Raw genomic sequence first — 12,782 nt, forward strand, 5'->3', positions numbered from 1 at the left:
GAAGCCTGACTGGTCTTTGACCACGACCTCTTTCGCACGTTGTTGTGGTACGTGATCCACTTTTCATCACCAGTTATCAGCTTCTTCAAAAATGGTTCGGTTTCATTACGTCGTAATAAAGAATCACAAATGAGTACACGGTTCATTAGGTTTCTTCCAGTGAGCTCGGGAGGTACCCAAATATCGAGCAAAAGCTCGAAAAAACTGGGTACACAATTTTTTGTTTAGTTCTTTTCAAATGCGCCAAAACTATTTTGTGGTCAATTCCCAATTCTTAAGCTACGTCATAACTACTGATATGCCGATCTTGCTCCAGTTTTAAAAAAATAGCATCAATTTTATTCATAATAGGGCGACCAGAGCGACGTGCATCTTTGACATCAAAATTTCCGGATTGTAAACGCTTAAAGCGTGCTACTCTCACAGACACTGCACTAGGTCCAATAATATTGCAAATTTTTTTCTCGTCTTGCGTTGCACCTTTTTTGTAGTAAAATTTTAAAATGTATCGAATTTCTTCATTAGATTCACTCATCTTGACAGTACGAAAAATAAATAAAAATCACACATTTTCTTAATTTGAATTTGAAATTATCTTCTTTATAATTTTAACTTTTAATGATACCGAAACCAGTCAAATACAAATAGTATAGCCAAAGAGATTTTATTACAAGTTCATACATACTATAATGCGAGAAGACTTTTTCCCCAACCTGTTATTAATCTTGCGTATAACTCTCATCTGGTCTGCAAGTTGCGATTTAATAGTATTAAAACTACTCGTTAGAACATAACATTTATTAAAGTACAAACAATAGGATATTTGAGCCACATCCCGTTAAGAAGCGAGGGACGACTAGCCCCAGCACCAGCAGCTCGACTAGTACTCTCCTTACATCTAAGTACACTACAGTAATACTGGCTAGATTACACACTCATACGTATCACATAACATCATTTATTGAAATCGAAATCGGCTTTGGTGTAGGTATGTACTATTTACATTACTACATTGTCATATTATTATAATATGTTACAAGCCATATAATATTGTAGTCAGCTGCCTCCCGGCAGCGGTGACTGGCGCGCCGACGCCGGTCGGACGAAGGCCAGTCGAGTCCTCACTGCTGTTCACGACGCGGAGCGTACGGCGGAATAGTACGTGGGTAGCTTCGGTCAACCTCGGCTTTTACGCGAGTGACGATTTACTACAATAACTCCGTGACCCTACACCGCAACCCATCCGTACGCGGCGCTTGCGAGCGGCATCACGTCAGGATATGTCATCAAACTACTTCTGCAAAATCGTACAAGAATCAGCCTTACAATGCTTTTGGACTTTTGGGTGAAGTGCCCGTGCCCCGGGGACCCGTGGTATGTGGTCTTCACTAGCAACATGCTCTCTTCGACCAAATGTGTCCGAGCCTCGCCCGCGGTATAACCCAGGAGCAGTAGGATGAGCGATTGCGCAATATTGCAACCAGAAACAAGGTTACTTAGGATCAAAATCTTAACTAAGTAACTGCCTTCACTATACGCAAATATAGGTATACATCTAACTCTAATCAGCATTATTTTATGACCGTTAAATAAAACGAAACTTGGCACATTAAGCACTCTCTTCATAGCGTGGAACGGTATTGGCACATCATGTGGTTCAGTACAATGAGGCGCTCCAACGAGCAGTCAAACCCCGTCACGAACTCTGCGGGCGTGCCGCTACGTGTCCGTCTCGGCTTCGGGCGAGCAGGGCTTGGTGTCCTGCCCCCCGTGGAGAGGGGAGCTCTCCGCCTTATTAACGGAGACATCCTCGAGCGGGGTGGGGAGGAGGCGCGGGGGCGGCAGGGCTAGCTTTAGTTTGTGCCAGAACCAGGGGTCGGTCCAGAGCACGTAGGTGTTGATCCTAATGTAGGAGCGCAGCTCGGCGTCGAGAGGCAAGCGGTGCGGCGGCTCGAGGAACAGCAGCACGAGGCGCGGTATGATGTCACGCAGCGCGGCCGCGTGTGCCTGACGGAACTCTTGGCGCGCCCACTTGGAGCGCAGAAAGTGCCGGGAGACTACGATAAGGGTGCGGCGCGACGCTTGCACCGAGGCCGCGATCTGCACGTGGATCCACTCGCCCGGCGCCCAGTCGCGGTAGTGCAGGCACAGCCGGTACCCGTGCCCCACTTCGAGCCGCTTCACGAGCTCTTCCACCACCGCCTCGTCCTCGTGCGCGTACGACACGAATGCATCGAACCGACGCCCGTCGTCCGGCTCCGGCCGCCGTGGCAACCAGCCCAGTCGCAGCAGCAGCACCTTGATTCTAAGCCGCATCTCGGGTCGCATCACGCAGCCGGCTGTAACTGCGACCATCACTGCCAACAAAGCCAGCGCGCTGATCAATGACGTGGCGACGACCAATGCTGAACTACATTCGCTGGGATCCCCATTCTGTGCTTCTTTAAGAGAAGTCCCGTCGTCGCACGTTGCTTGCTCCATGTCGCGCACATGAGGTCCTAGCTTCGTCACCAAGTCGTACCCGTAACATGTGCAGTCCAGCGAATTGTTGGCGATCCACAGAGGGACAGTTGATAACTTCGAAGCAGTCGGGCCGTCCAATCTATGCAGAGAGTTGTTTCTCAGGTCCAACTCCTGTCAAAAGGAAATACTGATTTATCAGAGTTCATCGTTACATGTACTTGAAGCCGCAGCTTTCATTACTCCGAAATCGGATCCCGTTAAATTAACATTTGGAGTCGACCAGTACTCACCAATATCGTGTCGGGCAGATCCTGAAGCCGAACGGTCTGGATGTGGTTGTGGGCGAGCATTAAGCGCCACACGGGAGCCTCTTTGAACTTCAGACGCGATGGCATTTCGTCCAGACCCGCGCCCTCACATGACGCGGTCGCCACCACACCAAGCGAGAGGTCAAGGCGTACGGAGCAAGTGCAGCCCTCCTGGTCCTCACACAGGCTCGATTCCGCACACTCCAGAGATTCCCGTTCCAACGCATCCGCTAGTGAACCACGCTCCTCCTCCCTACACAGGAGCTCTACGGAATCTTGTGCTTGAGTGCTGAGGTCCCCGAACGCCAGTGCCGTCCAGTAGTCCGAGCAGTCGCACGGTAAAGTTGCTCTCAATATTATCTTGACCTGAACATAACAATAAAATTATTGCAAGTGAATGATTGCCCGGCGCCAACTTCCTATACTGATGTGCACAAAACCAAGCGTGGGCTGACCGATGCAGATGCCAGGTCGGCGATCACAGACTTGTAGTTCCCCGCGTCGACGGTGAGCTCGGTGACGGGCGTGCCGTTGAAGTTCACGGTCAGCTCTTTGGATCCAGAGTGCTCGTAGTGGAAATCCAGGTACTGTAACAATTGAATAGTGTACTGTTACAGTGGAGAACCGAGCGAGCGACCGTCAGCCGTAGTACCAGGATGGACACTCACCGACAGGGAGGTGATGTTTGTGTAGGAGAGATCGAGAAGACGGAGTTGCTTCATGGAGGTTCGCCAGTCGCTGCACACGTGAGACACACCCGTGTGACCCAGTCTGAGCTCTTCCAACTCCGTCAGCGCTTTTAGCGGGGAAGTGCCTGCGAGGGAGGAGACTAAGCGTCAGAGCTCTATTAGAAGCTGAGTGTAGTCGTGAATTAAAGGAGATAAAAAAAGACGGTAAATACACTCACCAGAGACGATGAACGCATCAGAACCACCGGAGCAGAGATCAAGTAGAGGCGGGTTGTGGGAAAGATTGAGATCCTGTAGGGAGACTAGCGAGCCCAGAGTCCCCACAGCCGCCGCCTGCAGCTTGTTGTTGGATAGATTGAGTTCTTTCAGGTTCCGTAAGTTCGAAAATAAGCCACTGTAATTGGATTTTGATTATCTATACTAATATTATAAAGAGGAAAGATTTGTTTGTTTGTTTGTATTGAATAGGCTCCGAAACTACTGAACCGATTTGAAAAATTCTTTCACTGTTTGGAAGCTACACTATTCCCGAGTGACATAGGCTATAATATTTTTTGAAAAAAATTAGGGTTAAATTAATAAATTAAAACTCCTATAATGTAACCCAAGGTGTAAAAAAATTACCTAAAATATTCTTTACATCGGGTGCCCTGCGAAAACTATTGATGATAGAATAAAATAATGTACTACGACTTTGTAGAACCCATTATTATCTACAAAAAGTGTCGTGACAGCATATGTCTAACTATTATAGTTATGCCGCAATAAGTGTTCTTTTGAAAATTTTGTTAAAGACCTGAACGGAGCCGGAACGCTAGTTTACAATAATTGGATAAACAAGTTTGCAAGTACCAATATCGTCGGCACGTCCAGTTTTAATCCAATAGATTTTTTACAAAAAATAAATACATAATATAAAACTATTGATTATTGAATATTGATTGAAAATTTTGTTTCATTAAAATGATTCTAACATTGAAATGTAATTTCTTGTTATAAATAATGTACCTTGGTAATGTTTGTAGTTTGTTGTGGGATAAATCAATGATCCGCAGATTTCTATTCTCCTTAAAGAGATCAACAGGTAATGTGTCAATCTGGCAGGAAGTGAGACCTAGATCTTCGAGATTTTCTGCGCCGTCCAGCAGACCGGGAGTCACAGACTTCTGACGAGCGAAGCTCATTCGAAACTCGCGCAACTTTTTACAGTGCGATAACCATCTACGGGGGGGAGCCGGCTCCTCGCCGACCCAGCCTCGCAGCTGCAGCAGCTCCACGTCGTCACACCGCGCGGAGAGGTCCGTCTCGTTCCAGTTCACGAGCACGAGACGTCGAATCGAGCGCGGCCTGGACGCCGCCGGAAACGACACCCTCCTCGCGTCTAGCACCACGCTCTCCAACGAGCCAGCCGTCAACGCGCTCACCGTCACTGATTCCTTTTCGTGCACCACGAGGGCTCGCAGCTGATCGAGACCGCTTAGATCTAATCGCGTCTCACCGACAAACCAAAGCTGGAGCGAATGCAACGTTGGCGGAAATTGTAGGGACGCCATCTGCACGCGGTTGAGCTGCAGCATACGCAAGTTGACGAGAGGCAGCAAAGCACCAGCCTCGACCCTGAGAGGCATGCCTCTGGTCCCTTCGAGGTCAAGTCGCAAGAGGTGCTCGAGGCCCCGCAGGTGCAGCGCGGAGAGCGAGCCGGGCGGCGTGTCCTTGAGGGACAGGCGCTCGAGGACGGAGATGTTGAGGGCTCCGAGAGCGTCCGCCAGCGAGTCGGCTCCGATGCTGCACCTTCGAAGCGTCACGTTGAGGACGCGCGCGCCGCCGTCGAACGACGGCATCCCCGCACCGCCCAGCGCCACGCCCTCGGGACACTCCAGCTCCACATACTGAGCCTCCGAGAAGTTTATCACTAGGTTCTGACCTGAAAAGAATATATACGAAAAGGATTAGCACAAAAGGGTATACATACATAGCGCATCATAATTTACCACTAAACTTAATGGTAAACCAGGCCTGCCCGTGAGCGTCGGTGGCATCACAAATATGTTTAGGGAACACTTTGCGGTTAGTTCGCCATTGAGACCATCACAGTCAGGGTTTGTGGATGATTCTCAGGGGCGGATAGTTACTGCTAGGTTTACGGCTAACGAAGTTAGAAAAGTTATTAACTCCATGTCACGGGGTAAGTCTCCGGGTCATGACGAGCTGAGCATAGAACACCTTTTTTTTTTATTGCCTTTGTAGGCAGACGAGCATACGGCCCACCTGATGGTGAGTGGTTACCGTCGCCCATGGACTTCAGCAATGCCAGGGGCAGAGCCAAGCCGCTGCCTACCGTACCTAAAGTATGCCGGTGTACACTTGCCTCGAGTCTTGGTTATGTTCTACAATTTATGTATGGGACACTTCTACTTGCCTGAGGAGATGTTGAAGACTGTGGTGATGCCAATTGCGAAGAATAGGACCGGGGATATATGTGATAAAATCAATTACAGACCTATCTCGCTGGCAACTATCATAGCGCAAGTGCTTGACAGTTTGCTTAACATACAACTTGATAAATATCTTCAGATACATGATAACCAGTTTGGTTTTAAATCAGGAATGTCTACAGAAATAGCCGTATTGTGTTTGAAGCAAACTGTCAAGTACTATACTGATCGAAAAACTCCAAATTTTGCCTGTTTCCTCGATTTATCAAAGGCATTCGACCTGGTTTGTTATGACATCTTATGGCAAAAACTGAATAATACTAAAATGCCGAATGAACTAGTACAGATATTCAAATATTGGTACGCCAACCAGTTGAACGTGGTACGATGGTCGGGTGTCTGTTCGAGGCCATACAGGATGTACCTACATATTGATGAAATATGTCTCAACAATATGAGTTATGCTGATGACATGGTGCTGGTGAGTGTATCGGTCTGTGGGCTGTCTAAGCTGCTTGGCATATGTGAAAGGTATGCTCTAAGTCACGGTCTGGTGTATAATACAAAGAAGAGTGAGTGTATGGTGTTTCAGGCCAGAGGCAGGTGTCTGGATAACATTCCCTCCGTCAAACTGAATGGTACGCCACTGCGCAGAGTAGATACGTTTAAATACCTAGGACACTTTGTAACCTCTGACCTGAGGGATGATGCAGACATTGAGCGGGAGCGGAGAGCGCTGTCTGTAAGAGCTAATATGATCGCCCGCAGGTTCGCTCGATGTTCGCGGGATGTCAAAATTATTCTATTTAGAGCGTTTTGTACGTCCTTCTATACGTGCAGCCTGTGGGTGCTCTATAGTCAAAAGCAGTACAGCGCCTTACGCGTCCAATACAACAATGCGTTCAGGGTGTTGTTGGGGCTGCCTCGGTTCTGTAGCGCGTCGGGAATGTTCGCCGAGGCACGAGTCGACTGTTTCTTTACGACCATGCAGAAAAGGTGCACATCCCTGATTCGCCGGGTCCGGGTCAGCCCTAACAGCATCCTGAAGGCATTAACAGAAGGTTATGACTGTCGGTACTTGAACCATTGTACCGTGGTTCACTTGCGGACTAAATAATAATAATAATGGTTGGTTCGAAGTAAGTATCAGTTGAATGGAATATTTGAAATGTATTCAACTGATAATTATTTTTAATAAATGTATCTTTTTTATTTGATTGGTTTTGTTAATTTTAAGTATGTTTCAATGATACTATGTACACATATGGACTTGATGTTGTCTGAAATAAAATAAATCATTAATTCATTCATAATCCTAATTTATATAATTGTAGTAGATAATCATAGACATATTTTTCTAATGCACATCTATAGTTAGTACTTTTATTTATTTGATTAGTTCTACCAGCAAAGTGATCATCAATTAAAAAAATCTACAAATTGAACTTCACATCAATAAATTATAGGAGCCTAGATGTGTCCTTCACTGTCGAAGTCGCCTCAAAGTGTTGGCGCCAGCGACGACAGACCAGCTTTTGAAAGAGTACGGCTGCGGCTGCGCTTTTCGTGAAGGTTCGCTTTGATACTTATATTTTTATTATTTTTTCTATACTAATAATATTATAAAGCTGAAGAGTTTGTTTGTTTGAACGCGCTAATCTCAGGAACTACTGGTCCGATTAGAGAAATTCTTTCAGTGTTAGATAGCCCATTTATTGGAAGGCTATATAGGCTATAACATCACGCTAAGATAAGAGCGCCAATAAAGAATATTTCAAATTCGGGGTTTTTTCCCCTTTCCAGAGCTTCCGCTGCTTGTACTGCGGAAACGGTTAAAGTTTCGTTAAAATAATGTATGACAGAATTGTTCCCCTTTAAAAGATCTAAAAAAAGTCCGCGACAGCATATGTCTATATGTTAAGGTTGGCTGACTATAACGTTTTTTATGCTAACCAAATTTGTTCTAAAATAAAGCATTATTTGTGAAGGTGTTTTTATGAAGATGATATTAATCCCTATCCAAAAAAATACATTATTCATTACAATTATTTAATTTTAAAGAAATTAACCCACATTTGATTTTAATGAGTATCTCGCTATGAGTATTTTAATGAGTATGAGAAGATATCGCGTATACCTTAAATAGCTCCTTAATATTCTATTATTCAAAAATATTTTCACTTTCCATGTACATGAAGTCGCGGGTAAAATTTAGCTTTAAAGTAACTATCCCACGCGGACGAAGCCGCGGGCAAAAGCTAGTGTAGAATAAAATGGAAAGGAGAGAAAGAGATTTGCAAGACTTCTGTCATGATGAGGCAGCTTATAACGTCTCGGCCATCTCCCTAGCCGCATCCTAAGGTCTCCGAACATTGCTCAGTAAAGGAAGTCGTACCATGTGAATAGCTTTCAGAAAAGTATTTTGATGTGAAGTGAAATGTTGCCATGAAAGCCAACATGCAGTCATGTTGCTAGCCTTGTGCACTCACATTCACACACACACACACACAACCTCAATCAAACACACAGACCATTGTGTAGGTATCTCAACACATAAATCGGTAATTGGTTTATTTTGGGGATATCGAAATTAGTAGTAACTGGTAACTGCCTAAATCTTTACAAACTATTATGTAGCTGTATATTTTGATATAAACACGGCTGGTGCCCCTCCAGCACACCCTGAGATGCTAACGCTGAGATGTTTTGTTGTCGAACTTGCCTCCGGAGGCCATGGCCCATGCTTACAGCGAATGACGTGTGTATGTATGTAGTTCGGCTAACTCTTCATACAACCAACGCTTCTTACGAAATTAAATATGTCTGGCAAATTTATGACAACTCTTATATGTCCCCGCTGTATTCACGTGAAGCAATCACCGATATGAGCGATATGACTAGAACCAAACAGCGTCACTTCAATATATTGTACCAAAGTTAATGTGTTAGGTATACGAATAGTGACGTGCGACCACTCAATTCGAACTAAAATATGAGTCGACTATTATCGAAGCCGGCAATCTGACTTTTAGACAATGATTGGTAAGTCAGAAAAACGAATTATTGACTTGGTATTCCATTGGCAGTCACAAAACTCTTCGGAACGACATCTTAGATAAATAACAGGTTAACTATTAACCTTTATTGAATGCAGGTTTTGAACCGTATTCTTTGAAGGAGACGATTATATTCAAATCAATCTGTATTGACATATCAATAATTTTTTTTTGTCCAAATGCACAGATTGCCACGTTTGATAATAGACTACTCATATAAACTATTCAGGGCTCTTAATTACATGACCACTGTGACCAGCCAGAAGTACTAGTGCTAGGCTCGGATCTAATGTATAACGTTTATTTACGTAATTTTGAGCCAATCATGTTTCATTGAATGTACCGTTAGTACCGGAGAGCTCGCTGATACTGATAACCAAATACAAACACAAATACACGCAGATAGTTATACGAGTAATTATGTACTTGTTTACTTGTTAGTTTCAATGAAATCTTCCCGTTCTTACGTTATAGATTAGGTATATTAATTATATGAGCATCGCTGTATTTGTTTTAAACATCCATAATAAAGAAGTTCCTCTTTTATATGATTTTACACTGGCTGGTGTTAATAGGTTACAAGAAAAAAAAATCAATAACAATATAATGGCGAACAAGCAGTTATAATGAACCTAAGTGTTGAGCTGTCAGTGATTTTAATGGCATTTTGATGATTGTGGAGCGCTCGTCAGCGGCTCGTGACTGAGACCACAGGCCTCCTGCACCAACCTCAACAACGGAGAGATAGGAAAGCATTCTGCCGTCGTCGCACTGTATTCTTATACACTGAATTCCGACTATTTTACTTTTGACTTTCAACTCTAGCGTTGACAGCGAGCACGAGCCGAGCCGAGCCGAGCCAGGAGTATGTCGTAGAGGACAAGCAGAGCCACATGCGTTCACTTGTGCAGAGGCTACTACGTCTGTATTAGAGTACCTACGTGCGAGGCGTGGCTGCACGAGGGATGCGGCAGTCCACCGCCCTCTGCGCTCCTCCCTGCGCTTCTCCCTGGTCTCATTATCTGATTTGTCGTTGAGCGTCAGAATGCGAACGTGAGTAACCTTAGACGAAGTCGTTTTTACGAATTTCGTTTTGACAGCCGGAGGTTGGTTTTTACGTGTGACGTCACACGGAGTTATTAAGCACGCAGCACATCGGCGCGGACGGAGGGGGTCGCTCACCGTGCACAGTGAAGAAGAACTCATCGTTGAGATGGTGTCCCGCGACGCAGTCCCGGGCCCGGCCGCACGCGGGCCGCGCTGCCTGCACACCGGGACGCAGCCACCACGCACACAGCGCCATCAGCAGCAGGCGCATCCTCGCACTCAGCACCTACACCACCCACAGCACCCACAGCACTCACAGCAGGCACAGGAACTCGACACTACTATCGATGACGTTATCACTATTGTCGCGATTTTTGCATTATTTTTAAGCAAAAACAAGTTCTAAGAATATTATAAGGAAAACGATTCGCGTGGCGGCACAAGTCTCCGCGCTGAGTCACGGACGTTCACTGGCTCCTCCGCCCTCCTCGAGCCCCCTCCCCCCCGTCCTCCTCGCCACGACCGTTACTTCAACACGCTGCTGAGCGCTGGCAGCATAGATAATACACATACTGTGTACAATCAGCCGTCGCCTGCCGTGGTCACGACTATCTCTAACTCAATGTAATTTTTAAAGTAATGTTTGAACTTGTATCTTTGTCGCATGCGGTCACGGACCCCTAAATACACGGTTTCTACAATGTACACCGTCACTCACAGCTCACCGCTCGTCACTAGCCCGCTTTCCCTCCGTCGGGAAAGCGGGCCGGTGCCGCGGTGACGCGGTCAGCTGGGAAACCACACTGCTTTGTAACGACACTACAAACAACAAACAAGGTCGCATGCGCAGTCGACGTGCGGCGCGGTACGGCAGCGGCGGGAGGGAATAAACTTTGGAAGTACTCATCAAGTAATGTACGCCTCCGACCGAGCGTCTGTGGACAGAATCAGCTATGGAACCACTCATTAATAAATGTGATAACAAAACAAGCGAGGGGCGGCGGGGCGCGGGCGGAGCGGCGCGTCAGGGGGCGGGGTCACGTTACGTCATCTCATTCGTTAGTATCTGGGTCATAAGTGCGCCCTGGTGCGTGGTGGTGTGGTGGGGTGGTGGTTGCGCAGTGGGAACAAACAATGGGCACGGAGCTGGTCGCGCCGCGCGTCGAGTCGTGCGCGGGCGATGCTCCGGGACATTATCCGCCGGCCAGCGACGATGATTCGATGGTTCTACAGTTTCTTAATCTTTACTACCTTAACACGGCCGTCCGCCTGACGGGTAGTGGATATCGATCTCCGTGACATTTACATTGACATTTCAAGCTGCTGTGAGATTTAATATTACAAAGACCTTGGGTAACAACTGACTCTTAAATATACGCGTGTGACAAACAAAAAAAAACACCGATCAAAAACCGGTTTTATATAATCAATAAAATATAATAAACCACAACAATGGTTCTTATAAGAAATAAATCATTATTTTGTCCGTCTTTCCTCCTTCTATCGGTTTCTTTCATCTATACTATCTATACTTCTATACTTAATAATATTAAGAGGAAAGATTTGCTTGTTTGTTTGTATTGAATAGGCTCCGAAACTTCTGAACCGGTTTGAAAAATTGTTTCACTGTTTGGAAGCTACACTATTCCCGAGTGACATAGGCTATAATCTTTTTTGAAAAAAATTAGGGATCCTTACTAAAACTCCAATAATGTAACCCAAGGTGTAAAAAAATTACCTCAAATATTCTTTACATCGCGCGCTCTGCGAAAACTATTGATGATAGAATAAAATAATGTATTACGACTTTGTAGAACACATTATTATTTAAAAAAAGTGTCGCGACAGCATATGTCTAACTATTATTGTTATGCCGCAATAAGTGTTCTTTCATTTAAAAAAATAAAACAACATCAAATATCGTTGAAATTTTTGTTAAAGCCCCGAGCGGAGCCGGAGCGGTCCGCTAGTTATTATTAAAGCAAAGAAGTGTATTTGTTGATGTTTCCTTGGAGGAAGAAATGTTCCGACCGATCCGCATTGCGGCGCCGTCGGCTCACTCGGTGTGCCCGACTGCAGCAGCTGGCTGCTTCGGGAGCCGTCTCCTCACAGCCCGGACTCCGGTGGACGTCTCGTAAGCTCGTGAGGATGCTTTGCACCGTCCTGCTGTGAAGAAGTAGTGTGTTCCCGTGTACAAAAGCGGGGCAGCTTTATAAATGATATTTGTGATCGAGTGGCGGCATTCTGTTTTATGGTAATCGCTTCGGACCAGGTGAGCCGTGGGTTCGTTTATTGTATAATAAATATTAATAGTAGAAAGTTGAGTTTACGTTTCGTGTTTAATGATATCACGAAATCGTCCACCTGGACCGCGGGGCGGCTACACTGGACCACTGTGCGTGAACAAAGCGCCTAGCATCGCCAAACGAACAGTCAACAGTCGAAGATTAGACGGTTGCTCTTCAAATATTTTCAGGGATAATGAATAAATAGAAACTGTAACCTCAAATATTTATTTATTTATTTATTTAGACACACCAACAGCAATACACACAAAACATTCAAGCTTAAAATTAACATGTATAAAATTAAGTACTGGTATGTAAGCCAGTTATAGGCATGTACAACATTCTCTTATAACAAATAAGTAGAAACAAATAAGTTGAAGGCCCCACCTTTCAAACCGAAAAACGGGCAGCCGTTGTAACTATACTGAAACCTTAGAACTTATATCTCAAGGATGTTGGCGCATTTACATTGTAGATGCCTATGGGCTCCAGTAAC

At 45.4% G+C, this 12,782-nt stretch overlaps 1 protein-coding gene across 2 annotated transcripts; it reads right to left on the reverse strand.

Annotated features, from left to right (window-relative positions):
• Positions 1 to 783: 783 nt before the first annotated feature.
• LOC101735468 (protein toll) lies at positions 784 to 11,914 on the reverse strand. Of its 2 annotated transcripts, none has more exons than XM_004927259.5 (7): positions 10,134 to 11,914; positions 4,469 to 5,384; positions 3,679 to 3,854; positions 3,440 to 3,585; positions 3,227 to 3,358; positions 2,754 to 3,137; positions 784 to 2,634 (listed from the first exon to the last, which is right to left on the reverse strand). In XM_004927259.5, the coding sequence occupies exons 1-7, from the start codon at positions 10,267 to 10,269 to the stop codon at positions 1,720 to 1,722; spliced, it is 2,805 nt and encodes a 934-aa protein (XP_004927316.2). In that variant the 5' UTR covers positions 10,270 to 11,914; the 3' UTR covers positions 784 to 1,719. The 2 variants fall into 2 exon arrangements, with proteins under 2 accessions (XP_004927316.2, XP_012546804.2); XM_012691350.4 differs by having other exon boundaries at positions 3,440 to 3,600.
• Positions 11,915 to 12,782: the final 868 nt, after the last annotated feature.

The sequence above is a fragment of the Bombyx mori genome, chromosome 14, assembly GCF_030269925.1.
Source record: "Bombyx mori chromosome 14, ASM3026992v2".
NCBI classification, from domain to species: Eukaryota; Metazoa; Arthropoda; class Insecta; order Lepidoptera; family Bombycidae; genus Bombyx; species Bombyx mori.